The sequence below is a fragment of the Aspergillus pseudonomiae genome (assembly GCF_009193645.1).
Source record: "Aspergillus pseudonomiae strain CBS 119388 unplaced genomic scaffold BDV37scaffold_19, whole genome shotgun sequence".
In the NCBI taxonomy this organism is placed as follows: domain Eukaryota; kingdom Fungi; phylum Ascomycota; class Eurotiomycetes; order Eurotiales; family Aspergillaceae; genus Aspergillus; species Aspergillus pseudonomiae.
The window spans coordinates 196,434-223,524 of NW_022476011.1; the positions used below are offsets into that span (position 1 = coordinate 196,434).

The 27,091-nt window shown below is 48.6% G+C and overlaps 10 protein-coding genes across 10 annotated transcripts; 5 read left to right on the forward strand and 5 right to left on the reverse strand.

Moving 5' to 3' along the window:
* Positions 1 to 2,938: 2,938 nt before the first annotated feature.
* Positions 2,939 to 3,798, reverse strand: BDV37DRAFT_72646 (uncharacterized protein). Its single transcript, XM_032091126.1, has one exon. It carries the CDS (start codon positions 3,421 to 3,423, stop codon positions 2,980 to 2,982), a length of 444 nt encoding a protein of 147 aa, XP_031943339.1. The 5' UTR covers positions 3,424 to 3,798; the 3' UTR covers positions 2,939 to 2,979.
* Positions 3,799 to 4,644: 846 nt separating this feature from the next.
* On the forward strand, positions 4,645 to 6,585 carry BDV37DRAFT_270227 (putative R3H domain protein; the record flags this gene model as incomplete). The annotated part of the gene is made up of 3 exons (XM_032084521.1): positions 4,645 to 4,962; positions 5,027 to 5,570; positions 5,654 to 6,585. The coding sequence occupies 3 exons, from the start codon at positions 4,645 to 4,647 to the stop codon at positions 6,583 to 6,585; spliced, it is 1,794 nt and encodes a 597-aa protein (XP_031943340.1).
* Positions 6,586 to 7,836: 1,251 nt separating this feature from the next.
* htz1 (histone H2AZ) lies at positions 7,837 to 9,440 on the reverse strand. Its single transcript, XM_032091127.1, has 3 exons — positions 9,229 to 9,440; positions 8,847 to 8,916; positions 7,837 to 8,766 (listed from the first exon to the last, which is right to left on the reverse strand). The coding sequence occupies exons 1-3, from the start codon at positions 9,325 to 9,327 to the stop codon at positions 8,519 to 8,521; spliced, it is 417 nt and encodes a 138-aa protein (XP_031943341.1). The 5' UTR covers positions 9,328 to 9,440; the 3' UTR covers positions 7,837 to 8,518.
* Positions 9,441 to 10,225: 785 nt separating this feature from the next.
* Positions 10,226 to 10,949, forward strand: BDV37DRAFT_270229 (PHO88 family protein; the record flags this gene model as incomplete). Its single annotated transcript, XM_032084522.1, has 3 exons — positions 10,226 to 10,242; positions 10,345 to 10,505; positions 10,564 to 10,949. 3 exons carry the CDS (start codon positions 10,226 to 10,228, stop codon positions 10,947 to 10,949), a joined length of 564 nt encoding a protein of 187 aa, XP_031943342.1.
* Positions 10,950 to 12,888: 1,939 nt separating this feature from the next.
* gpdA (glyceraldehyde 3-phosphate dehydrogenase GpdA) lies at positions 12,889 to 15,137 on the forward strand. The gene is made up of 7 exons (XM_032091130.1): positions 12,889 to 13,015; positions 13,133 to 13,196; positions 13,257 to 13,270; positions 13,401 to 13,464; positions 13,543 to 14,230; positions 14,288 to 14,458; positions 14,519 to 15,137. Exons 2-7 carry the CDS (start codon positions 13,146 to 13,148, stop codon positions 14,545 to 14,547), a joined length of 1,017 nt encoding a protein of 338 aa, XP_031943343.1. The 5' UTR covers positions 12,889 to 13,015; positions 13,133 to 13,145; the 3' UTR covers positions 14,548 to 15,137.
* On the forward strand, positions 15,101 to 18,938 carry hdaA (histone deacetylase hdaA). Its single transcript, XM_032091131.1, has 15 exons — positions 15,101 to 15,627; positions 15,702 to 16,366; positions 16,420 to 16,708; positions 16,759 to 16,772; positions 16,832 to 16,970; positions 17,030 to 17,142; positions 17,210 to 17,337; positions 17,399 to 17,609; positions 17,665 to 17,824; positions 17,878 to 17,941; positions 17,989 to 18,081; positions 18,135 to 18,217; positions 18,274 to 18,353; positions 18,403 to 18,509; positions 18,573 to 18,938. The coding sequence occupies exons 2-15, from the start codon at positions 15,727 to 15,729 to the stop codon at positions 18,828 to 18,830; spliced, it is 2,379 nt and encodes a 792-aa protein (XP_031943344.1). The 5' UTR covers positions 15,101 to 15,627; positions 15,702 to 15,726; the 3' UTR covers positions 18,831 to 18,938.
* Positions 18,939 to 20,046: 1,108 nt separating this feature from the next.
* BDV37DRAFT_73180 (putative BYS1 domain protein) lies at positions 20,047 to 20,775 on the forward strand. Its single transcript, XM_032091134.1, has 2 exons — positions 20,047 to 20,607; positions 20,685 to 20,775. Exon 1 carries the CDS (start codon positions 20,143 to 20,145, stop codon positions 20,605 to 20,607), a length of 465 nt encoding a protein of 154 aa, XP_031943345.1. The 5' UTR covers positions 20,047 to 20,142; the 3' UTR covers positions 20,685 to 20,775.
* Positions 20,776 to 21,338: 563 nt separating this feature from the next.
* Positions 21,339 to 22,777, reverse strand: BDV37DRAFT_73054 (putative dephospho-CoA kinase). Its single transcript, XM_032091133.1, has one exon. It carries the CDS (start codon positions 22,263 to 22,265, stop codon positions 21,447 to 21,449), a length of 819 nt encoding a protein of 272 aa, XP_031943346.1. The 5' UTR covers positions 22,266 to 22,777; the 3' UTR covers positions 21,339 to 21,446.
* BDV37DRAFT_73053 (DUF3431 domain-containing protein) lies at positions 22,778 to 24,499 on the reverse strand. The gene is made up of 2 exons (XM_032091132.1): positions 23,997 to 24,499; positions 22,778 to 23,941 (listed from the first exon to the last, which is right to left on the reverse strand). The coding sequence occupies exons 1-2, from the start codon at positions 24,374 to 24,376 to the stop codon at positions 23,290 to 23,292; spliced, it is 1,032 nt and encodes a 343-aa protein (XP_031943347.1). The 5' UTR covers positions 24,377 to 24,499; the 3' UTR covers positions 22,778 to 23,289.
* A 1,186-nt stretch (positions 24,500 to 25,685) lies between these two features.
* On the reverse strand, positions 25,686 to 26,873 carry BDV37DRAFT_292568 (putative proline racemase; the record flags this gene model as incomplete). Its single annotated transcript, XM_032089210.1, has 1 exon — positions 25,686 to 26,873. One exon carries the CDS (start codon positions 26,871 to 26,873, stop codon positions 25,686 to 25,688), a length of 1,188 nt encoding a protein of 395 aa, XP_031943348.1.
* Between the last annotated feature and the right edge of the window lie 218 nt (positions 26,874 to 27,091).

Sequence of the window (27,091 nt, forward strand, 5' to 3'; positions counted from 1 at the left end):
GCTACCGGTGGCTGCTTCGTGGGTGAGACTAAGGGGGTGCAAATAAAAAAAAAAAAAAAAAAAAAAAAAAAAAAAAAAAAAAAAAAAAAAAAAAAAAAAAAAAAAAAAAAAAAAAAAAAAAAAAAAAAAAAAGCCAAGAAAATAAGAAAAATAAGAGAAAGAGAGACAGAAATGCAGAAATGCAGAAATGCAGAAACGAAAACGAATCAAAGAGGCCAGAATAATACACGATATGCTAGGCCCTAATAGTATAAAATGCACACACTGAAATAGGACAATTCAGCCACTTATCGCGGACAGCAGACAGAAGAGTTGAGTTTCCAATACAGTAGTGCTTCAGATTTGTCATATAGACCACACCAAAGTGGGTGCATGAGATACGTGCTGGCCCATCCGACGGATTACCACTCATCTCCGTCGGTAGGTCCCAACTCGGACAATCATAAAATAAATTCGCTCCTCAAATCCATATGATCACGTAAATGTGACCGATACATCAGCCGCCTATAGGGAAGGCTTCCAATCAGCACCCGGAGGTGCGCCTTAGCAGCCTCCTAGTACTTTCTGAGGCCCCATAATGGTAGATGCCTGCTATTATTCGCTGTGGGAACAGACTAAGAATATTCGATAGACGTCGCTTCGCTCTTAGTTCAGTACGGGATCACCCAAAGACCTCCCCGGGCCACACCATGGGACCAGCTGGGAGCTGCACCGCGGGTGCCCAAGCTTAAGGTGCAGGAATCGGTCAGCTACTACGTACCTACCATACCTTAAGCCAGTATATCCCGGGACTAAGCAAGGCTCATAGTACCGGATACACCCGCACGTTTTGACAGGTGATGGACGACGCTACTTTGAGTCTTGCGCGAAATCAGGGACACCAAAGCAGGATGGTGGACAAGGAACACACCCACCCACCAAAATGAAGAGAAAAGAAAAGGAAAAGACCACGAGAACAAGGAATACGATATCGGACCGGGACTCTCAGGAGAAAGGCGCGAAATCTGAGGTCTCCATCCGACTGGTTCTGGTGACACTCTAGTGGGTTCTAGCTTGGGTGTTAATCCCAAACCGCCGAATATTAGACTAAACCTTTCCCCATAGTCAGCTAGCAAGTGCGGATTTGCAGCGGATCCCAACTAACTACACCGTTTTCGTCCTATCGGGTAGTGATAGTTCTTTCATTATTCGTCGGAAATGATGGATCATGCCTCGCAATTTCTCGCTGGAAAAGGGGCGACTTATCCTGCCATCGAACCTCACATGAGCTAAATGGTTAGGGAGCGGAAGCCAGAAACTTGCGTGTCAGGTAGATAGCATCATAATAATCGCATGTGATAATAATAGCCACGGGGAACGGTATCGAGCACATCCGCTACTAATAATAAAGAGATGGCAAATATGTTGTCTTGACGTACAGTCCAGTCTCCCAGGGTGAGGGAAAAAGTCACGGACAGATGGGGGAGTTGGGTGTTCATCAGGGGTTATCTCCATCCCCGACAGACGACTCACCGACTCCTGAAATATTTTACGGTCATGAATCATCAGGTATAGCAGGATCGATTTCGGCGACGTTGCCGGCCTCACCGCCCGCCATCGTGAAGATGGATGACCTGAGCCCAAGCACGTTGCCAATAGCAAGAATAACAATCTTGACAAGTTGACATCAAGACGGCCAAGAGCCGGCGCGACAGCTCGTGTGGGCGGTGGACGACTGTACCGAAGCTCCCCTGTTCGGAGGTGGTGAATTGGTGTACTCCGTAATGGAATCATTACCCACCTCGAGCGGATCCCAATCCACCTTCTAACTAAGACTCGAAGGATGCATTGGAGCTCCCACGCCAGAACCGTCAAACAGGAACCTTTCGGACGGGTGGACATGGAAGACAGGGACTAGTTAGTCGTTAGGGACAAGCTAACTGAACACGATGGCATTTGGTGGCACGGAAACGTCCCGACAAAGAAGACAGAAAAAGGACTGGATCTTCAAGGTGGTTCGTGTGAGTAACTCCATACTGGAGACCCGTTTAAGGAGTTAAAGTAAGTTTCCCAAGGTTAGTTCCCCGTGCCGCCCGAAGGAGAAAGTGGGAAACCGTGGAAAAAGAAAACAAAAATACCACAGAAAAAGGAGGGGGAGGGGGAAGTGCATGTTTTATTTTTCGTTTTCTTTGTCAGGAACCGGCAAAAGAAAAGCTGCGAGACAATTCATCAGTCTATTGAAGGTTTGAAACATGCAAATAAGGTCACCACTGGCGTGGGTTTGGTAAAGTTGCCGGATAGAAATCAATAATCCAAGGAACTTGGTGCAGTGGACGACACTGTGATTGGTGTAAGGACAATGAAAACACAGAATCCGAATAATCTAGGGGATATTAACTCATATATGCCGAGCCAGAAATAATGAAGCTAGAAGGCCTATTAATAACGGGAAGGAATACGAAGAACGGAGTAGACGTGTTCTAGAAAGAGAAATTGAAGCAAGTGGCCTTCTGGATTCCTCATTCCCCAGGCAGTAAGTATCCCTCTTCATTTAGGGGGGTAAGAGTACTCGAAGGGGAAGTTGAAGGAGGGGGAAAAGGAGCGCATGGACATGATGATACCTGACGCAGTTTAGTGTAGTACTGCAATTCAGGTACAGTAATCTCAATTCAATACCTTAGTACCTGGCTCTTATGGGACTAAAAGAACAACTTGACTAAGGTGTAGGTAAACTAGTACCTAACTGAGGATGGAACAGTCAACTGCCGCATACATAAATGATGGACATCAGAAGCCCGAACAGTCCAACGACAGATTGCATTTCTTCTTGCTTCTTCCTGTGTTTCAATTATTGTTGTGAAACATATTATTACTTCCTCTTCTGCCTATTTCAACTCACCCTTTACATGAGTTTATAATTGTCTCCCTCTTGCCCACATACACTTGCTGGTGCAAGTCCTCTCTACCAATAGGAACCCAACTCCCCTTTTGGGCAAAGCCTCAGATTCCCCATTGTATTATAATTTGTTTCCACTTCCCACCTTTTTCCTGAGTATTTTTTTTTTTGCCTCCGCCACAGCTGAAGGAGGAAGGGTTTGAGAAAAGGATTAAAATTACAGTCGACAGAAAGGAGCACACCAAAGAAGACCGAGAAAAGATATAAAAAGAAAGAACAAGAGGAGATTGATTATAAAAGAAAAAGCACGGAAGCTTTGAAGAGGGATTGCTTGTGAGTAACTTGACCTTCTGCTCTATCAATTTTCTTTTGGAAATCAAAACATTCAAACAACCACCAACCAAAAGGGAAAAAAGAAAAAGAAAAAAGAGAGAGAGGGAAAAAAAATAATAAAACATAGAGAACACACCACATAAACTGAGACTAGTGAGAACAGTTTCTCCCTCTCTCTCGTCTGTCTTTCTTTTCCCCGTCGTCCCGTTCCCCATTTTGGATCAATTACGGGAATCCCTTCATCCCATCCACTATCCTTTTTAGTGTGTCTGTCTGTTTCTCCCTTTTTTCCCACACTATTTTTTTTTTTTTTTTTTGGGTTTGATTTCCAATTATCATTATTTTGTTTGCTTTGCTTCTGTCCTTGGTGAACTGGACAAAACAGGGGTGTGTGAGTTGACTGTGATTGCAACGATCTCAAGCCATACTGGACACAGACTGGATTGGGAGAAGAATTTCATTCTAACAGATCGACCAGCATTCTCAACAGATCTTACACCGTCAAGCCCGCCATTACCATCAACGCAGACCGATCTATCCAATTCGTCGACTTGGCGGATCCGCGGAAGGGCCGACCAGACCTAACTAAAGCGGTCGCCGTGTTCCGGCTTTTCTGCGTGCCGTTTGGCGTGCGTGCTTTCCACACCCCCAATAATCTCCCGGGTCACGACCTCCCTGCCTGAACCTCCAATCTCGACTCTGAGATCAAATTACTGTTTCCATCTTTTCGTTGATTTCCCTTTTTCTCTCCCCTCACCACCACCGGTCCGTCAACCTCGCCCATACTCCAACCCTCTTGGGCAACTTACTCTTAATCCCGGGTAGTGGCAATTTTTATTTCTTTCCTTCCCCCCCTTTAACCTTTTTGTTATTTTGCTGCTTTTCTTTTTGTATTTTCTTTTCCGTGGCCGTGTTTCTTTTATTCTCTTTTCTTTTCTCCTCGCATTATCTCACTTTTTATTTCCCTCGATTTTGAGTTCTCCTTGGGGAGAAGGGAAAGAAAAAGTTCCCGAAAATTTGACGCCTGAGGAACGCCTGGCATTGATGACCAAAGCACCACGAGACAAGCAGTTGTGAGCGGTTTTGTGTTTTTCGTCTGATTTTTGACTGCTATTTTGGCTGGACTTGTTTCCCACGCCAACCACAGATCCCAACCCGCCGTGACGTTGGTGTCTAGAACCATTTTTTTTTCCCACCCGCTTTTAAGTCGAGAATTTGGTCCACCTTCGACAGCGCCGTTCGCATTCTGCCGGTTGTCTTCGATAAGTGGCTTTCTTTTGTTCGGTCGCTCCTATGTTTGAGTAGTCCGTTCACGCTATTGGGATATTGAAACGGGATTGTTGTGTGGTGGATTTTTGTGCCCACATTCTAGAGTTTGGTTGCCCGTCGGGAATTCGTTTGTCTTAGCCGCCATGAGTTATCAGCAAGCGCAAGAAATGTATCACGACAACCCAGCACGTTCTCCTGGCTCTCAGCGCCACCAGCAGCCCTTGCATCGTCAGCCTTCGCGACAGTTTGACGCGTACGGCCCTATGCCTGTAAATCTGTACGAGGATCCTATGTCTCGCTATGAGACTGGCCGTCTGGAGCGTCTGAACCCTTCGCTGCACAACAACAATTATGCCTACGATCTTTCCGGTTCGCAGACTTGGAACCCGAATGGCTTTGCCAACCCTCAGGCTCTTGGAGCCATTCGGTCCGCCTCCACCAGCTTGAAGACTACGTCTCGCACAGGAAGGTCCGGCTTGCCGACGGTAAGTACAGTGTCGCAAAACTCGAAACGACCCTGTGCATGGTTTGACTAATACATGAGAGTAGACCTGGCTTGACCAGCAGCCGGGTATGCCTAGTACCTTTTCGAATCTTGGACCTGGGCCCCTTCAAAGTAGCGCGATGCGCCCAGAAGCATCCGCATCCTCGGAGGCCGACGATGAGTTGATTCCGACGGCCATCGTTATCAAGAATATTCCCTTCGCCGTTAAGAAGGAGCAGCTCGTGCAGCTGATGACTGAGCTGAATTTGCCGCTGCCGTATGCGTTCAACTACCACTTTGACAACGGCGTGTTTCGAGGACTGGCATTCGCGAACTTTACTTCTGCGGAGGAAACAGCAACAGTCATCGAGGTTCTGAATCATTTTGAGCTTCAAGGGCGGAAGTTGCGGGTCGAGTATAAGAAGATGCTGCCGCTTCAAGAGCGCGAACGCATCGAACGCGAGAAGCGCGAACGTCGGGGCCAGTTGGAAGAACAGCATCGGCCCATGGCGACCTCCCAGCTTCAAACCCAGAGCTCCATGTCCTCGCTGACTTCCCATCTTCCCGCAACATCGCCGTCGCCCGTCTCTCAGCGTGGCCAGAAGCTAGGTAAGTTTTCTCTTAGTTTTTGTTTTCGATGACGCCCGTGTTTTCAACGATGGCTAGCGCTAACCACACTCTACTTTTTGCAGAGGTCGACTTGAATGACAGCACAACGCTCTCGTACTACTCTCAACTTCTCCTGTTCAAGGAAGATACCAGTCGCGACACATTGGTTTTCCCATCAAACCTTTCCCCAGTTCAGCGTCGCACCGTCCACACTCTTGCTCATAACATGGGCTTGGGTCACGCTTCTCGTGGATCTGGGGAACAGCGCCAGGTGCATGTGTTTAAGGTGGCTCCTGGCACCAATGTGAGCCCTCCATTGTCATCGATTCCTGCCGCAGTCCAGCCTGCCGAAACAGCTCGTCGCGGACTGAACCGCGCAGCGACGATTGATTTTAGCGAAGCACGAAACGACGGTCCTGCCCCCTACAACACCCTGCGGGGACAGGCGTCAGGGTTCCTTGGTGTTCTCGATTCCCCAGGCAATTTTGGCAATGCCCAGAATCTGCGTGCAGCGAAGTCGTTCGCCGACTTGCGTTCCTACACGCCGTCGCCAGTACCTTCGTCCGCGAGCTTCCCGGCGGCCCTGCAGTCCAATGGCGCACGTCTCCAGCATTATGATGGTGCCACCAGCGGCGCCTCGAACACCCCGACGCTTACGCCTGCCCCATCTGGATCGTCTCTGGGCATGCCGCGGGATGATAATTTGTTAGTGAACAGTCTCAGCAGCCTTTCTCTGGGAACTGGAATTGGTGGGCCTAGCTCAAGCCCACGGAGATTGCGGGGTATGTTTTCTTGGGAACAGCCGGAAAGTCAACCTTCCAGTGCTGGACCCATCGGTAGTAACCGATCCATCGGAGTTGGATTTGACGGACAGTCACAGGAGCGCGTGCCAATTAGGCAGCCGAGAGGCCCCCTGCCCGAAAAGGGCCCAGGTTTTCGACGCCAAAACGGACACCAATCGCGTGGCAGCGACGAATTGCGGACCAACTCTGGCGTGGAAATCATTGTGGAGTAAACAACTTTGACGGGAGATGAAAAACGACGAAACTTGTTAGATTGCTTTGCCGCAAGACGCATATGACTCTTATATCACGAGGCCTGATCCTGTTCTGCGATTATTGGCTTACGATTCGATGAGGGATGACGAGATGACACTCACCAAGAGAACCACAAAAGAAATTTCTCTGATCTAGCCAAGTTTTAGACGTTATTTTGGGGCAGCCCAGCAGGCATGCTGTTTAAACGGACTATATGTTTCTCTTTACTTCTCGGAACAAAATAAAAAAACGGAAAAAGAACGAAAGCTCCTGAATTTTTATGAGACGCGGGGCGCCTTCCAGAAATCTTTGTTTATCTATATTTTATTTCTTCGCAGTTTGTGTCGGTGGAAAGCAAATTTTTTTAACTTACAGGAAGATGATGAAAGGACGAACAAAAATACCGATGTCTTTTTACCATGGCAAGAGAGATGACATACCAGCATTTGCATCTTTGGATTACTTTGTATATGGGGCGCCATGCATTGTTTAATGTTTGCTTGTTTCAGTCTCGACCATCCACGCTATACGCTCTTTCCACAGGCATCTGAGCCTCTGCCAAGTGAATTAACGTGCTTGTTGCCGGGATCTCTTGATACGTTTCTTTCTCTTTGCTCCCTTTTGGCTTGCATGTTCAATTCAGCTCTGGCCTGCAATGTGTGGCGTGGCGGAAAGAGGGATTGTGACAAAACAAGTTTGGGTGGATTTTGGTGTCTAGAGAACTGACGCCTTCTACGGACTGAGTCCTATTTTACACTAATAGGTACTCCCAACTCCAGGGTGATTTACACTGATCTAATGAGTCCAGTCCGTTTCCCTGTCGTATGTCCACTGGAAAGGTTCGGTCTCCGGATGCAACCAGATCTCTACTTTTTCTTCTTTCGCTTTCCTTTTAATCGCCCTTGTATTGTCAGGGCCTTGTTTGAAATATGCCTTTTATTTCCCGAAATCTTCTTTCTCCGTATTGCTTTAGTACTCTTGTCTGCTAAGATCGCCAATAAATGTATGTTCTACCTGATTCGCATAATTCCGACCTGTAAAACTATCAATTGGTTTACATTCCCCACCAGCCCGTTCTTTCTGCGATGCAAGTGAACGGGTTTCGAACAGTCCAATCATGGTTGATCGTTTCCCATGATGCATCTCTTCAGCGGCAAAACTGTATCACTTGATACTGCCCTTGACCTCTGATAATAGCAAGCAAATTACAAGAAAACCTTTTGGTGTAAATATGTATAAATCCCTCATAATGTTATACATAGTCGGGAACTCCTGGCCCCAGATTATGGTTCAATGTTTGAAGAGTACAGACATCCTGTAGAATACCGGGAGTATGGTCTGGCTTTATCTTTTATTTAGCTTCTCGCAAAAGAGCAAACTATACTCATACAATACAAGTCCGTCAAGTTTAAGAAAGACATCGTGGTAATGGTAACTGAGGTGGATAATTCGGAAGCACTCAACACCGTCAATCAATTAGAATAAAAGTTCACTGGGAAAAAAAGAATAGGGGAGAAACAATAGGGAAACAGGAAAGTTGAAAATAAATCGAAGCCCACTACCAAGATATCACCCTTTTCCCATTACAGCGCCCTGGTATTTCGAGACAAACGGTATGAACGGAGCAGATAAGAGGAAAACAGAGCACCAGAGAGAAAAGAATCGCGAACTGCAGCGTCGTGGGGTAGGGAAGAGTAGAGATTGGGGATGCGTCTGTTGGAAATCCCTGTCATGAAAGATGCTTATTCACCCAGTTCTCCCTTTCCTCTTTGAATGTTTCTTTTTTCTTTTGTCACTGGTCGGAGTTGAATTAGAACCAGCTAAAGGTCGATCGCTGTAACAGACATATCCCGGAGTCCTTTTCAATCGTCATCATTTCAAACGCCATATTCGTGGGGTATCCGCCGTAAATTAAGCCTCAGTCTTGTTTTTCTTCTTCTGCTCCACCTTCAGCAGCAGCGCACGGTTAATGCGTGGCAAGACACCACCGAAAGCGATGGTGGCGCGGATGAGAGTGTCCAACTCTTCGTCTCCACGGATAGCAAGCTGCAAGTGGCGGGGGGTGATACGCTTGACCTTGAGGTCCTTGGCGGCATTTCCGGCAAGCTCGAGAACTTCAGCAGTCAAGTACTCCAACACGGCGGTAACATAGACAGCGGCTGTTAGTTGGTTGTTCGTTAGTGATGCGCATGAAAGATGACAAACCATGGCTACATAGTTTGCGACTGATGAACCTTACCTTTAGCGCCAACGCGCATCTTATTTTGCGTGTTGTTCTTCAAGAAACGCTTAACACGACCACAAGGGAACTAGAAGCAGACATTAATCAGTACTTATGATCGATTGCAAAAGGTTTAAATTTAGCGTGCTATTGATGAAGGTCTTCTGGAAACGCCCGGATGTCCCACTCCTGGCGACACCATGGAGCCCTGACTGCAATCATTTGACATATGCCACGTAGGATTGAAGACGACAAAGAGGTAATACACCAGAGCGAGGGGCAAGTGAGAAAGGGAAAAAAAAGTTTCGAGACCAGAGGCTTCTCACACGCTCCCGCGAGTTGCCGGGCATAGCAGCAACGAGAGTACCGCAGGAACAACAAGAAAGATACGTCTACTGACCTGCAGACCGGCCTTTGCGCTGTGGGACTTCTGAGCCTTCCCCGCAGAGTCCTTGGAACCAGCCTTGCCGCCGATAGACTTTCCCTTTCCACCAGGCATTTTGAAAAGCGTCGAGATTTAAGGTCGCAGAGATGGAAATGTCGCGTCAAATGGGTGTTTGAAGTGATAGAGCACGATGGTGGACGTTGAAGCGATTCGATACACCAGCGGCACGCGCGTTGTTGATGGATGAAGGAGTCAGAAATGTCAAAGCCATCCTGGTCGCTAAAGACGGCGTTGAGCGCGAAAGGGCGCTAGTACGGATTAGGAAACCCAGAACATCATCTTAAGTCTCCAGATGATGGAGGACGTCTGGAAGGCGAGCTTGCTGATCAATTAGTGACACGAACAAAGCAGCTAAGCAGTGTTCAATTGCAAGTGCACATCCCAATGATGGCACATGGTCTGATACAGTGTCCAAAAGGAAAAGAGAGTTATAGGCGTTAGTGATGAGGGCCTGTGCCATAGCTGAGGAGTCACTCAGTAGCACCTCAGCTCTGAGGCAGGGTAAGTTATTGGGTATGCGACATAGTCTTTAATGTATTCTGGCAGTGTGAGAACCTTGTCCAGAGCTTCTGACATTGTACAGAGAGGCTGTATAGTGGACGTTCATCAACAGCACAGGATCACTGTTGTCGTTAATAGCGAAGGGTGCAAAGCATGATGGTTGCTCAGTGCATTATCTAAGCAAACAGGTGATTTAGATGCCTTATTACTGTGATTCTATCGCCTCAGGCTGTGAACTTGTGGCAATTTGCGGGAATCTCCTTTAGGCGTAGTTCCTGTCACGTGCCTCAGTGCCTATCTGGACAGCTGTCCGACTTCCCCGGGGGTCCAGTTCCGCAGTTTGAGGAAGATTTTGTCCCTGCACGCGTGCCAATCCTTCACCCATCCGCTCAAGCTATTCTCGCGCTGCTTCTGCTTCGTCACAAAAGGGTCACTCAATACTGCAGTCAACATGGTGTCTCCTCAAATGTAAGTAACTATGTGCCATATGCTGTAACTATTGTTTAAATATCTGCGACAAACGGTTTACTCTACGTTGGAATATATGCTTACCATCAATCAATCACACAGTACCAACCTGGCCATCATCGTGGTGGCCATGCAGCTGGCCAAGAAGATCCCTTTTGATGACCCTGATGTTCTTCTTATCGTCCGTGGCATGTATGTCTTGTCCAACGTGCTTATCTTGGGTATCTATCTCTACACGCAGTCCAAGATCAAGAGCAAGAAGGGTATGTCCACGCTTTATTCTGTGACCACCGCAAATAGGTAACTGATTGGTGCTACTAGATATGGCTACGTTGAAGTACGTGGAGCCCGCTCCTCTCGGTAGCAACGAGGAGCCCCGTCCGGTGACCACCACCAACATGGAGTACGACCAGGGGCAGTTGCGCCAGCTGTTCAAGGGACAACTGATGGGTGTCGGTATGATGTGTGTGATGCACCTGTACTTCAAGTACACCAACCCTCTCCTGATCCAGTCGATCATTCCCCTCAAGAGTGCTCTGGAGTCGAATCTGGTCAAGATCCACGTCTTTGGAAAGCCCGCTACTGGTGACCTCGCACGCCCCTTCAAGGCTGCCAACAGCTTCTTGAACCAAGGTCAGATCAAAAGTGACAAGGCTTCCGTTGAGAACGCGGAGAAGAACTGGAGGGGTGGTGTCAAGGAAGAGTAGACAGTTGGTTGTTGTGGACAGCATGCTAGAGTACCTAGTACACGGCTTTGCTCCTTCTGTATTCTATAGATGCGATGTAAATTGAGTGGGAGCAGGACCAAATTGGAATCCTTTTGCCTTGCTGAGATAATGTTGTTGGTACTTTTCTCGAGGAAAATATTGGACATGCATCTAGTCGATCTTTGTGATTGTATACCGTTTTCTTCATAGGTTGATAGAGAATGGCCCGCAACAAGGCTTGAGATACCTGCATGTGCGGTTTCTATTGCTCTCATCTGATTTTAGTATGGCCCTTGTCCTGCAATTACTATCATGCCATGAACTCGACGTAAAACATAACGAGCAGTGAAGAAGTGTATAGACGTCAGTGCTGTGGCTATATGTATGGAGTAGGTTGGGTCGAACATGGAGACGCTAAATCCATGGCCCAGTCTCAACAGATCTACCCTTATCTAGGACATGTTAACTTTACTGAGTTCTCCAGATGGCGAATCAACTGACAGATGAAACACTGGTGAGTTGCCAAGTTCAATTTGGAACTCAGAAAAATCATGATGGTACGTTGACATGCCACACCGTGGTCCGACCTAGCCTGCAAGTGTACTGATTCTGTATCTTAATTGTTGGATATTATAGCTTAGTGGCCATGTTGTTATGCTGTCTCACCCTCCTTTCCCACGGGTGTGGGAATGGATTGAGGGTTGGATGATGGATGACCTTGTCAATGGTTTAGATCGACGATTTGTTTTAATCTAGACGCCGGTTACATAAGAGTGGGGTAGAGTCTGGATTGATTGATGGCTTGATACTGAGTCTGTAATCGTATACTGCATGTATACTACTCCATAGCGGCGTCCAGTATAAACAAGATCTGAGGGTAATATATTTAGGCCAGATCGTTTCAATTGGACTAAACTAGCCATGTTTTAAGTGGATGTCATTCAACATCGCCTGACTGTGTGACATGACAAGTACATTGAGTCCATCTCATGACGTTTTATGTGTTTTGTATGCATGGCGAGTGATACTTCATACAAGGTATCAAATCACCGAGAAAGAGACAAGACTATTGGCTCAAACCCCGAGTACAGTTTCATGCAAAGTTCTAGATTGGGGATCTAGGTTCCCCAACAGGCGGAAAATTTGAATTAGATTTTTTCTTCTAAAACGAATCAACAACAGTAAAAGATTTCCAGAAGATGATTAATTGAAAATTAAAAAGTACCAAACCATGACAAGCGCGTGATCCTCATTTGCCTACCGGTGAATCTTTTCAGGAATCAGGAGAACAGAAGAGGCTAAGATGAGATCGCTAAGCCATGATGTGAGTATTGAGAGGAAAGAGGGGCAGTGGACCATAGTTGATCCGGTCCGATATGTCGACCTGGAAACGGAAAGGTCAAACCGAGTGCCCCTCATTTTTCCATTAAGCTTGGGTGGGATGCGGTGGTCCAATGTAGGTAGAATTATGTAGTACTGTGTATGGCCAGATTGGAATTACATCATGCCCCTCTATGGGGATGCCTCAGGAATGGGCCCCCAGGGTATCGTTCTCCCCTCAATTGTTTGAACTACGGAACGAAGGACAAAAAGATAGAGTAATAGCCGGGATCGTCTTCCTCGTAGCCTAGGTAGTACTGACCCCTCGATCCCGAAAAGTTGGCAAAAGATTCACGAGATGGTAGGATTGAGTACCCGGCATGCTGGGTTTGAGGCACGCTCATTGGCCAGACCGGTAGCTGCCGAGGAGAGGCAGAGTCCCAAATATCGTGAGTCTCCTGCTTTGCCCGGTGTATGAAACCGGAAAGGGCTGCTGAGACCTGGGGAGCGGCGCAAGCCGGGAAAACAGCTGACAAGGACCCGTTTCACTCTGGATCTTGAGGAGAGCTGGAGCTTTTGCCGCGTCTGTCCGCCCGGTGACTGGATTAGTGACCTGGTCGTTGCGTCAGTCAACATCGCTCTTTTTTTATCTCCCCCTCCCCCGCCGTCCGACTTTTCTCCCCTTTTCTACTCTCTTCGTATACACACCACTGCAATCACTTTATCCCTTTGTCTTCTTACTTAAAGTGAGTCGTCTCCCGTCCATCGTCCCCTTTGCATCTTGTATATCAGAGCCACTTCCTAGTGTCTACCGTTTCCCTTCCCACACAGATTGACTGACAGTTACCCCGCCAATTTAACAGACACATCCAAACAATGGCTGCCCCCAAGGTTGGAATCAACGGCTTCGGTCGTATTGGCCGTATTGTAAGTTGCCCATCCTTTCTACGACATGGCAATACTTCATTGAGACTAACAAGGTAACAGGTCTTCCGTAACGCGTAAGTGATCCAATTCGCCTCCCAGGCTATGGTCGGATCCTCCATGGTCCAGACCGGTACCCGATCAATGGGACTGCCCACTCTAGCCTTTTCTACTGGGGAAAGCTTCTAACTAAGTGTTCTTGTACAGCATCGCCCACGGTGACGTTGATGTTGTTGCTGTCAACGACCCCTTCATTGAGACTCACTATGCTGTACGTGCCTCTCATGATCATCCAGAGTGATGTCTTATTGGAAAACGTCCTTGAACTAACTAGATATCCACGCTGTAGGCCTACATGCTCAAGTATGACAGCACCCACGGTCGCTTCCAGGGTACCATTGAGACCTACGAGGAGGGCCTCATCGTCAACGGCAAGAAGATCCGCTTCTTCGCCGAGCGTGACCCCGCTGCCATCCCCTGGGGTCAGGCTGGCGCTGCCTACATCGTCGAGTCCACTGGTGTTTTCACCACCACCGAGAAGGCTTCCGCTCACTTGAAGGGTGGTGCCAAGAAGGTCATCATCTCCGCTCCTTCTGCTGATGCCCCCATGTTCGTTATGGGTGTCAACAACAAGGAATACAAGTCCGACATCAACGTCCTCTCTAACGCTTCTTGCACCACCAACTGCCTTGCTCCCCTTGCCAAGGTTATCAACGACAACTTCGGTATCGTTGAGGGTCTCATGACCACTGTCCACTCCTACACTGCCACCCAGAAGGTTGTCGATGCTCCCTCCTCCAAGGACTGGCGTGGTGGCCGTACTGCCGCTCAGAACATCATCCCCAGCTCCACTGGTGCTGCCAAGGCTGTCGGCAAGGTCATTCCTGCTCTTAACGGCAAGCTCACTGGTATGGCCATGCGTGTGCCCACCGCCAACGTCTCCGTTGTCGACCTCACCTGCCGTACCGAGAAGGCCGTCTCCTACGAGGACATCAAGAAGACCATCAAGGCTGCTTCCGAGTCCGGTGACCTCAAGGGTAAGCTTAATCCTTCGTTTATTTTTCCATACTTTTAATATTTACTAACTTGATTAGGCATCCTCGGCTACACCGAGGACGACATTGTCTCCTCTGACCTTTGCGGAGATGCCCACTCCTCTATCTTCGATGCCAAGGCTGGTATCGCCCTCAACGACCACTTCATCAAGCTTGTCTCCTGGTACGACAACGAGTGGGGCTACTCCCGCCGTGTTGTTGACCTCATTGGTAAGTCATTCCAGGCTTGAGCCCGGACTTTCTGAACTTTTGTTAACGGTTCTCTTTTAGCCTACATCTCCAAGGTCGATAGCCAGTAGGAATCAGGACGGAGACCAGAAACTAGAAGTGTTCTATAGACAAAACATTCTAGTCCCCTGACTGTTCCACGTTCCCGGATTATCAGGTCACCACCCCGAGAAATTGGCCTGTGGGATAACAAAGTGCCCTGTTGACCGGGGATCTACATATCGCATAAAAAGCATATGATAACGTACTTATTTAATGAAATGATTTGACGTTCATACTGGATACAAGTCGGACCTGACCAGTCCTTTTCACTAGATCTAAAATACTAGCGTATTTATTGGGAGTAGGCTCAATTACAGGTGGTTTAGATTAGTTCCAGAATATATACACAGAGGTAGTATGCTCGTGGCTAGCCTGGTTGGCTGATGGGTCTCGGCGAAGTACGGGAAATTCTCGGACGGGTGCAAGTGATTGTTGGAAATTGTCAATGCGGGAGATAGACAATTGAAAAACTTCTCACTTACGTCCGTTCACTATCTTGATTCTAATCTCCAGTTCGATTCATCTCCGTTAGCCATACGAACCGATATCAAGCCTAATAGTGGTGAGGTTTCCTGCCGTTAGGTGCAAGTGGCCTGTTTGGTGTCTATGACCAGCTGTAGTCACGTGCGGAAGCTAAGTAACCACGCTTTTTGGGGCTTCTCCAAGGAGCAGAGTACATAATCCAAGACTCCAGGACGTGCACCAGAACACCTATATTGGTGTGCACGTAGTAGATCAACCTTTACCTGTGGTTCTTTTGGGCTGGTGAGGACTTTATTTCTTTTTCGAACATCTGTCTTAGATCGCCCTGGTCTGGTCTAGCACAGGCTTTCGTTGTTGAGCTTCTAGGCCTTCGAACTACTAGTATTTAGTAGTTCCTCCACAGTTGTGGTTTGATATTCCTCAACGCAAACTACCTCTACTGTTCTGCCTTATACCCTAGTACAGCTTGCGGCTCTTGTTTCATTCCTATATCCCTTATTGTTATTGTACTGCCCATTTCACTTGTTTTATGTCTTTTGCGCTCGACCCTTATTGGTCACTTCTCGAGTTGTTCTTTATCGACGAGGTATCTTGCCCAGGGAAGCTCGGGGTCTTGTGAGACTGACGTAATTGCCCAAAGACGACAGGTTTGGTTATGGCATGCTAGAGTGAACAGAAGACGTCTAAGAGACAGAAATAGACCGACTCGTCTAGGTTTCTGTGCAATGGCTGTGGAAGAGGACGAAGACACTGTCATGGGAGAGGCGGTTACTCATAACCCCAACCCTGCTCCCTCGCAGCATCTCACTCATGATGGTGCTAGCCATAGCAATGGAGGATCGGATCCGTGGCTCGTACCACCCCTCCTAGGCCAATCTCTCAAGCTGCCTGTCCAGTCAGTTGCTAGCGTGCAAAGCTCCCAGCCAACTGCTGCAGCAGACAACCACACAATGTCACCGCCCAAGAGTCTACCAAAATCAGCTGGCTCTGGTGATGCCACCGCAGAAGATCTCGTCCAGCTAAATGATAGCCTCGTTGAGGAAAATTCCGAGTGGTCTGAGGGTGAAGATGCCGTTGCCATTAGAGGCCTTCCCATTGCTCAACTTCCTTCCGGTCTATGTTATGACGTCCAGATGCGCTACCATTGTGAAGTGCGTCCAACGGCAGATGTCCACCCGGAGGACCCGAGGAGAATCTATTATATCTACAAGGAGCTATGCCGAGCTGGGCTCGTTGACGACCCAGAATCATCCAGGCCGCTTGTCTCACGACCTATGAAACGGATTAGTGTCCGCAATGCTACCGAGGAAGAAATATCTCTTGTCCACACTCCAGATCATTTCGCATTTGTTGAAAGTACAAAAGGTAAAAAAATAGTTTCATTTAGAAATTGTAGACGTCCCTGACTGATCTGACAGATATGACTGATGATGAGCTTATTGCGCTTGAACATACTCGTGATTCGATATACTTCAATAAGTTGACCTTCGCATCTTCACTATTGTCCGTCGGAGGAGCAATTGAAACATGCTTAGCTGTTGCCACACGGAAAGTGAAGAACGCTATTGCTGTTATCCGGCCCCCAGGGCACCATGCTGAACATGACAAAACTATGGGGTTCTGCCTGTTTAACAACGTATCTGTAGCGGCTCGTGTATGTCAGAAACAGTTAGGAGAAAAATGCAGAAAGATCCTCATTCTTGATTGGTGAGTACTCAAGACGTGATCACCGGTTTAAGAGGTACTGATCAGCTTAGGGATGTTCACCATGGTAAAGCGTCGACAAATAAAGTATCTATGGTACAGGAAACAGACGCTTACACGATATAGGCAACGGTATCCAGAAGGCATTCTACGATGACCCTAATGTCTTATATATCTCACTCCATGTGTATCAGGATGGAAAATTCTATCCTGGAGGGGATGAAGGCGACTGGGACCACTGCGGTACTGGTGCTGGCTATGGACGGTATGGATTACATGCTAGAGATCTGTTACCCACGTTTCTTCGCTAACAGTATAGTATAGAAACGTGAACATACCTTGGCCGAGCCAGGGAATGGGCGATGGCGACTACATGTATGCCTTTCAACAAGTCGTGATGCCCATTGCACAGGAATTCAACCCCGATTTGGTCATAGGTACGTAAACCATCTGTCGATGACCCTGAATCAGAACGAGGAGAATTTGGGTTCTAATGCGTTATAGTCGCCTCTGGCTTTGATGCCGCTGTGGGTGACGAGCTGGGAGGTTGTTTCGTCACACCCACCTGCTATGCTCACATGACACATATGCTTATGACCCTCGCAAATGGAAAGGTTGCTGTTTGCCTAGAGGTAAAGTTAAACATACTCTGGTGCTGTGATCAACCGTTTGGCCTGACACTGATCATTGTAGGGTGGCTACAACTTCAGATCAATCTCAAAGTCGGCACTCGCAGTCACGAAGACTCTTATGGGAGACCCGCCTGACCGGCTCCATTCAACCCTCCCTTCAAAACTCGCAACGACTACCGTAAGACGAGTTATGATGATCCAGTCCCAATTCTGGAGTTGTATGTACCCGAAAGCGCCGCAGGAGGAGGGACTCTGGACAGATAGGCTACATGGTAGGTAGAAAAGGCCAGGGTATAAGTGCTGCATTGGGGGTAACAAAGTCTTTAGATGTTATTCGTGCTTACCAGTCCAAACGACTCTATGAAAACTACAAGCTCACCTCACTTTACATTTACCGAACTGCCATCTCCAAGTCCTTCGAGAACCAAGTTCTGGCCACACCGAATTATTACCAACGCAATCCACTCCTGGTGATATTCCATGACCCGTTAGTCTTATCCTGCGAACTGAGACGGCCAAGTTAGCCTGACTATTCAATAGACCGGAAATCATGGGATTGCCTCATCCCGTTACGAATAAGTTGGAAGCCCACAATTGCTGGCTTGTACGTGGACCCCTATTGGGATGTTCAAAGCATGCTAACTTGAGAAGGCTGATTCCATGAAAGACTATATCGGATGGGCTGTTGGAAAAGGGTATGCTGTAATGGATGTCAATATCCCAAAGCATGTGACGATCGAGCCCGTGAGTATCCGCCTCGCTTCGATTTCTAGGCTTCCATTAACGTGTCTGTCTAGTCCGGGAAATATGAAGACGAGGAAGAGAACCGCCCCACAGCGACCGAGGAACTGGCAGCATACCTCTGGGATAACTACATTGAGTGAGTGGGACAAAGATGAGAGTGAGTTTTGACCCAACAGCTAATAACCGATGTAGACCCAATGAGGCCACGGAAATCTTCCTTCTTGGAATCGGTAATGCTTTCTACGGAGTCGCCAATCTTTTGATCAATAGAGGTAAATTCCTTCGTTTCCACGTGGACAATCATTGCTCATATGGAGATAGATACGTTGTATAAACGAGTGAATGGCGTTATATCATTCGTTGCCGAAAACCCAGTCCGCGCGATTGCCTCTCATACTCAGGTTTGGCTGTCAAGATGGTACAAAGATGTATGCGCTCCAGTTTGTTGACATTTTAGTTTCCGTCCTGAAGCGGTACTGATGTGAACGCAGAATTCTCTTGTGTTCGTTTCGCACACCCATGGCGTTTGGAACACGGTTGAAAACCGGCGCAAACCATCGAAGCGCTACGGGCACTTGATCCAGTCTAGCAAGTCAGGACTGAGTGAGATGCTGGTGCATCACCAAGAGGAAGTGTTCCAGTGGATTGAGGATCGAGCTGATACACACGAGAGTGAGGAGACGGAGGAGGAAAAACAATCAAGTCGGTCTCCAACGAAGCCCGGCGAAGTGTTTGCCAAACCGACCTGAACGATGACCGCATTTTTGTGTTAATTATCTTGGTTGGCGGTCAGGAATGTTACATAATAATATAACTTTTTATTGCACGAAGGATCAATGATGGTAACGCTAGGGATTCGAGTAGAGATAAAATAACCCGAAGCCCCAACATAGCGACTAATACATAGGGCATTCAGATTGGGACTTCACCTTCGAGTCGGAGACTTGGTATGAGGGAGTAAGTACTAGTGGTTATCTCTTACTCCAGAAGGAGCTCTTGACGTGCATATTGATCTTCTGATCAACGTTATATTGGGAGTCTTCCAAGCAAGTTGTGGCTGTGTTATGGTTGCGCCCTCGATCTGCCGAGCCTTACTCTGGCCGAGTGTTGATGAGGAAAAAAACAAACATCGGAAATATCGCATGTACCTATGCTGAATGTTGAGCATTGAGACATGTAGGGCACTGATTGGGATCCGTTTCTTCCGTCGGATCCACAAAGTGAATTAAATTGGTGGCGTTGCATTGCATCCATGACTTGTGCCAGTCGTTGATGGCAGAAGAATCCCTTGCGGGGGAGCGCTGCAGTAACCAGAACCCCGTCTGTGCTTAAACCTCCGGGAATTAATTCTCCACCGCGGTCTTGCGCCTAAGGCTCGCTAGTCAGATGATGGCGCCGGATATGACAAGAGACAATCCCCTCCAAGTGACCTCATATGCTATCAATAGACTGCCGAAATACGAGATCCGAAGAACCTCCAAAATGAACCGAACCAAGATATCACCACCGCTTCCACGCGAGGCGAGCTACTGCAATGACCCTGAGACATCGCCAACCAGACACTGCTAAACCCGAATCTAGTCTGAACGACTAATGCATCGCCATTGGGTACCTCTCCTCGTCTCCGGCGGATGTCTGCGCGCGATGATGCCCCAGATGTAACTGTCTCACTTGGTGTTGCTGGAAGTCTCCACTGTTCGTACGGAGTACTGGGCCAAGCGATCTTTCCCCTACTACAATGTCTCAGTTCCCATACTTCCGACTCGGGTATTGACATCAGGTTAGCTAACCTCCGTCAGACCACCGACCCATCATGGCTAGGGCAGGGTACCTTGGGATGAGCGGTCTGGGAAAAAGACCCGGTAGCATAGCGTTGACTCTCCTCTCTTTGAGCCCCAAGTGGAATAAAGGCAAAATACAACCAGTTCCTTCTGAAAACCTCGGCCATCAGAAAAACATATAAAGGCACGACCTCCCACCACCCAAACCTGACATCCAACAATCATCCCTCTCAATTACTTCCCTAGTTCCAACTCAATCCAAGACCCATCCAAAGCAAAAATGCAGTTCAAAGCCCTCTCCCTCCTAGCCCTAACCCCCCTGGCAGCCGCCGTGGGCAACGCAGTGATCAAGAACTCCTGCGACCACCCCGTGTACGTCTGGTCCGTCGGCGGCTCTGTCGGCCCCAAGCAGACCATCGAGCCAGGCAAGTCCTACAGTGAGCCCTTCCGCCACGACGCCGCTTCCGGCGGCATCTCCCTCAAGGTCACCACCGTCGACAACGGTCTCTACGACGGCAGCCCGCAGCTGAACTTCGCCTACACGCTCGACAACGCCGGCGTGTGGTACGACATGTCCGATGTCTTCGGCGACCCCTTCTCCGGCAGTGCCGTCGTCGTCAAGCCCTCCGACACCTCCTGTCCTTCTATCTGCTGGCCCGAGGGCGTCTCCCCCGGCGGTAGCCAGGTGAAGGTGTGCCAGAGTGGATCGGACGAGGTCCTGGAGCTTTGTGCCGAGAAGTGCTAGGTTCGTTTTTTCCTTCCTTCCTTCCTTCCTTCCTTGCCACAGATCTTCCTAGTAAGATGGGCTAATGGATAACGCAGGTACTGTACAAGGTTGCATGAATCAATTCGGCACGGTTAATAACCTTATGCTATGTTTACGTCTGGGTCATGGGACTGGCTTACTTAATGAATGTTGGAAATCTATGTGATAATGATGAAACTCTGTATCTAAAGGAATCGGTGTAGCAAATCATAATTGCTCTATTCTTCTCAACCGTGGTTATGCTGGGTCGTGTATATCTTGGATCCGGTCGATGAACTCTGAACTACGAACTAGTTCTCCACATTGATTGTGGCCGGAGTTATTGTGACTAATGGTTGACGGAGTTTTTGAAAGTATGCTTGAGTTCCAATGGTACTTAGCGTAGGAGTAATGGTGGCTGGTTAGATGGTTAGGAAGTATTTTCCGGGTATGGCTTGGGCTTTTGTGACTATGGTAAATTGGGGATGGGGATGTCTGGGAGAGGGCGATAGGCACGCTATGTATATGCCGGGGAGTATGCGTTGTAGTATGTATGATTGGAAGAAGACTTTGTTCAGCTGCTGAATGTTTCTTCTTCGTTGAACACGTCTTATATCTCTCCATATAACATGGTAATAAGAGTCATACACCCAACTACCGAGTCCAGAGTAAGTTCCAAGTAAGTAAAAGGGTATAACATACGATATAGTCTTTGTAGTACTCCATCAGCTAAACGCATACACGACACAAATCCCATAAACCAGCGCCAATCATCCCAGAAAAACAGCACCCAAACACGGCACAAGAAAAGAAAAGAAAAGAAAAAAAAATAAATAAATCTACAATCTCGCCTTCTCCTCCTTAGCCCTCTTCTCCCAACTCTTCTGCGTCACAAAATTCACCGCCATATTCCACACAGCAGCTCCGACCCCCAACGGCGGCGCCAAAAGCAAACACCAAGCCCACCACCTGGGACTCGTCCCCGAGATGGTACCAACAGCCTTCCTGACCTCCCTCTCCAAATCGCTCTTATCCCCATCATTCCAAACAATCACGCCCCGCGCAGACTGCGTACCCCGGAACTCCGCCTTCTCCACCTTCCCCTTCACATCACCCTGACTCTTGACCCGATTCTCCGCATCCTCCGCACTCAGATGCGGGTCGCGCGCACGCAGCCTGGCCATCTGCACCTCCGGATCCCGCACCCCGACCACAATCACCGTCCCGCAGATGAAGTCCATGCCGCTCTCGAACAGAAGCGGGACGTCGAGGACAACCGCCCAGTGGCCCCGGATATAGTAGTACAGGAGGGATTTATAGACCTCCCACCGGACAGCCGGGTGGACGATCTTATTGAGGATCATGCGATCGCGCTTGCGCTCCTCTGTTGTGCCGAAGACGCGACGGCCGAGCGCGGGTCGGTTCAGGGGCCATTTGGACCCCGTCGGATCATCTGGGGATGCCGGGAGCAGGAGGTCGGGGGTGCTGGGGCCGAAGTAGTTGACGATTGCTTTGTAGCCGGGTGTTCCTGGTTCGACGACCTGGCGGGCGAGCAGGTCCGTGTCCACTATGGGGATGGAGTAGGGGGGCGAGGAGAGGAAGTTGGACACGGTGGATTTGCCGGTGGCGATTGAGCCTGTTAGGCCGATTATGAGCATTTTGGTTTGCGGGTTGGGGTTCTGGTTCTGGTTCTTGGGCGTTGGTCTTTCGAGGGTGGTGAGGGTTGGTGGGGTTCGGAATTGAGTTGCGGGGAGGTGGGAGGTCGTCTTGTGGTGGGTTTGGTCTGAGTTGTTGGTGGAGAGGGTTGTGGGGTGTCGATGGAGTGGTTTTGGCGTGGAGATGAGGAATTGTGTATGTTGGAGGAGGTTGAAGGAGTGTGTTCTTGAAGATGGCGGAGTTGGATCGGAGATGTGGGGAGAGCTTGACAAGCAGACTAACCTCGGCTCTTATGTTGGTGACACCTGAACTGATACCACCTGATGGCTTATCATACGGGCATTAATACCAGGGTCTTGCATTACAATGCGGCATTTATGTCTTTGAATGCTCTATTTAAAAGGAAGAAAGACTGCATGATAAAGTAGACGAGCTCATTATTGTCGAATTCATGTTGAGAGTTCCTATAGTGCCCAAAACCTAACGCCCCTTGTGATAATTAACTAATATTGTTACATGCAAATGCTCATTGTCTATGTTTTTGAGTGTGTAGTGAATGAAGCTAGATAGTATGTCTAGAAGCTTCAATCTTCTGACTCAAACAATTCGTCATCTAAGGTATCCGCATTCAATCTGTCGTGACTTTCATGAAATAGAACTGTAGACCCAAGTGGTTTGTAGAAGCGTTGTCGTAGTGAGACTTGACAGACAGAGCAGGCTGTCCGACCGCTGCGGGTTGGGTCCTGATGGTAGGTGTAGCAGGCAATGCCCCAGTCATACGGCACATTCGACCAGGAACAGACATCTGCATGTCGTAGAGAGCCGTCTATAGGCTGGTGGCAAAGCCTCAGGCAATGACCGACTACCATCAGGCCATATCGGCTGTGGACACGACATATTGCATGCTTAAGCAGACACAGGCATAGTCTAGTCCGGGCGTGGTACGGTAGGGTCGATGTGTCTCCGGCTTCCTGACAGGATACCGCGTTCCTTGTACTGGGAATGGCTGCATCAGTTTGCTAATGATCAAGCTTCAGGCAATCCCTTGGTCGGGTCCTGGTCCTGGCCTTTCCAGCCCTTATACGGCCATCCCTCTGGGAGAGAAGAAAAAGGAGGGAGCACGTAGCGTCCAGCGCAGTCTCCCTGGTTTGGACAAGATAGGTCGCACAGCCCGAACACCTTGCAGTAGCACTCTTCGGCAGTGGGACAGTACACGGGGCCCTTTCCGAAAATCATGTGCCATGAATACTCCATGATGCGCCCACTAAGGTCATCCTGCAGCGGCGTCTCAGCCAACCACTTCCTGAACCGTACATAATCGCTCTTCGGCCGCTCAAGAACCTTCGATCGTGTGACACCGAATTGCGCACAACACGAAACCCCGACTTCCTCCGGTACTTCGACGCCAGGGAAAAGCTCCATGAAACCAGTCTTGAAGTACTCGCCTGCATGGACGTCGTCACGATGGGTATCAGTAAGCGGGTGGATCTCAACTGGACATCCGAGAACCCAGGCGCAGCGGAGATTGACATATCCTTGCTTTAGGAGGTAGGGGAGCTGGAAATTGCGGAGCATAGGGACACCGTCATAGTAGGGATCGTCATTATGCCACTGGTATCTCTGCGAGTGGATGAATAGCATCGCGTCGGGGAGGTTATCGTAGTTATCAATAATATACCTGTGGCAGATTTAGCCCTTCGTACGCTCACAACCTGTGCAAGGGTTTATCTTACGTCAGGTACACCATAGACTCCCTTCCCTTGTTCAGGTCCACCGTCAACTCCGCCTGCTTATCATCCACCACGTAGATACTCTTATGCCATTCAGGAAAGTTATCATATAGCCAGGAGACGTCGTCCTTCTTCATACTAGCAATGACCAGGTCCTTCTCGAGAGTCTGCGACTTTGGCACCGGCGACGGGGAAACCTGCCCCGAATGCGAATTTTGCTGTGAACCTTCATGGGACATTGAATTGTGGGATACAAATTGGCGGTGTTCCGACTTCTTCGCGAAGAACAGAAAGTACAAAGCGCCTATGATGAACATCGTCACCAGAATGGCCTTTTCGCGACTGCGACGGCGTGGACCTTGGACTCCGCCGCAGAATAGCATTGTGTTGACGATGGGGTAACAACTCGGATGGGGTTCAGGCAGAAAATCGAAAAGCTCAGTCGTATTTACAGGGACGATTGAATCTAGTTCAGGTCGATAGAGCAGTGGTCATCATTGCGCTGCTGGAATTTGATCGGCAGGAGATGGGCAAATTGCAATAAGGTGGATTCCGCCGCGGGTCTCGACCGTCCGTGGTATTCCCTGCCCCCTGAATTCGACTTTGTTTATAACTTGGTGCGTGGTAAAATCATAAATCATATAGCGTAAAGCAGTAAGAACTGCGACGGGTTGTACAGGAGGGAGAGGCTGTCAGGCCAGAAGTTGCGACAAGTGGCAGAACAGTTGATTTCGTTTGCTAACTAAAAGCTGACCCCCCAGCCACAGGCCGCAAGTGGAGCCTGAGGACCCTTGCCCAATAAATATACCACTACGTAATAAGAACCCCCTTCGCCTTCACATAAACTATGGATGCACAAGTTTTGGGATTGAGATCTCCGAACCCAATATGAAACTCTAGATCTTGGAAAGTCAGGAATTCTGCTCCCTCCAGTTCAATTCTTTACAAAACACTAGTTCCCAGCACCTGGCGCTGATCTAGATAGACCAAACTGGCTTCTTTGAGTTGTTGAGTTCTAGGCGCACAGTTAACTGACGGATCAGCCCTTGCATTCGCCCTGGATTATGGTCCTCTTTGTAATCGCTGCCATCGCCGGCTTCTGCCTTCTTTGAATGCGCATATTGAGTGTTAAAGATCAACTACAGCCTCGGGGCCAGCGACTGGATTTTCAGAAATGGAGGACTGTGTTTCATAGGTCAACAGACTAGCAGAAGGAAGGATTGTCAGACTCTATCAGCGTTCTATGGACCTAAATGCCCACCCTGACTCTTCTCTTGAGCAGACACGATAGTCATCTGATAGCTAAATATCTCTTCCGGGGGTCTGGTAAAGCCCTTCTTTCCTTCCCGTGAACAGTTATATAGAAATGAGCTGCTGGAGGCCCTCTAGCACAAGATGTTCTCCAGGCGCAATTGCTGGCTTCCCTATAGTTCTTTTCTAGACATAGTATGTGAATCTCCATTGCCTTGAGCGAGGAATAGTTTTCGTCCTTTGGCTGTCCTAGCCCTAATTGTGGACCGTTTTTGCTTTCAGCACCCGTAAGGTCTTGTCTAGGTTGTTATGCACATGGAGATTTATATACAAATTCATTCGATATCCTCAAGTATCTTGCTCAATAAGAAAGCCGATATGTCATAAATAAACAGACAGCCCACGAGGGTATCAACACAACGTTGGGAAACATAGAGCATATCACGATGCTACACCAGCCATAGTGAATCCACTACTCGATACCACATCTTCATCTTCCACTATGAAAGTCATCGCTCCGGTATAGAAGGCCTGTCCGCCAACTTTCGCAACCACAGAACGAACCCTCCTGCCCTGAGTATTAGTGATGGAATCCTCGCTGGCGATTTCAGCGGTAAACGCTCCGGCTCCAAATTTATTTGACACCAATGAGTTATACGCCCAGCGCTGTCCAGGCTTCCTCAAGCCCTTCTCATACGCCAACGCCACGCGCGCTGCGACGCAAGATCCTGTAGGCGAGCGATCGATTTGGCTATCGGCAAAGTAGCAAAGCCCAGTCTCCGTACCATCCACGTCGCCAGGGGTGAAACCTGTTTTCGAGTCCACCATCATTATAGAATAGAGGAACGAAAGACGAGGGTCCTCCGGGTGTTGGATTGCGGAAATAATTTCCGGATGTGTTCTGAGATAGGGCAATAACTTCTGACTACATCGCGTAGTAGCATCGAGGTCCACATCTTTCAAGGTTTTGAAGCCGAGCTCTTCGATATCGATGAGGGCGTAGTACGCCCCTCCGTAGCTGAGATCCAAAACGATCGAGTCCCTTGTTCCAAGTTCAGGCCAGCGAACTTCCGGCGGGATGGAAATCTTAAGTTGAACAGCGGGTGCAAAAGAAGGAACAGACAGGAACGATACCGATCGCGAAGGATCGGATTTCTTTCCGTCCGGCGTAGTAGGCACAGTAACCCTGATCAACCCGCAAGGTGCGTGCAGGTTAAGCTTAATACTTTGGCTGTCTGCATCAAACTTCAAGGTCTCTCTTCTTGGAAATACATTCAGGTCATGGGTATCGACCAGAAACCGGCCCAGTGCCATAGTGGCATGTCCGCACATAGTGGAGTACCCCTCATTATGGGTGAACAGAACCCCGATATCAGCTTCCCCGGAGAGCACTAGCTCCGTCTCGGGGATGATGATAGCACCGTACATACCATCGTGTCCACGGGGCTCTGACATCAAACGTTTGCGAATGTCATCGTATTGATTCTTCGCTTGATCGCGTTTGGAAAGAAGTGAGCCTTCGAGATCGGGGAAGCCTGAGTAGATGATGCGGGTTGGCTCGCCGGTGGTGTGCATGTCAATGCAATGGACTTGGCTGCCATTTGTTCGTAGTGAGTTGAGTACGTCCATTTTATTGCGTATATGGGAGTTGGCAGTTAATCTGAATAGGAGCTGATATATGGGTTTTTGAAAGTAGTGATTTGTGGTTTATATACTTCACCGGAGGAGGGTTCCGAGCGGATAGATACTCCGAAATGTGGGGAAATCTCCATATGTATTTACGCCCTTCAGAGCACATTCAAGAAACTCAGAGAGCCTAGGCTGCACTTTAAGGACGAAGGATCCAG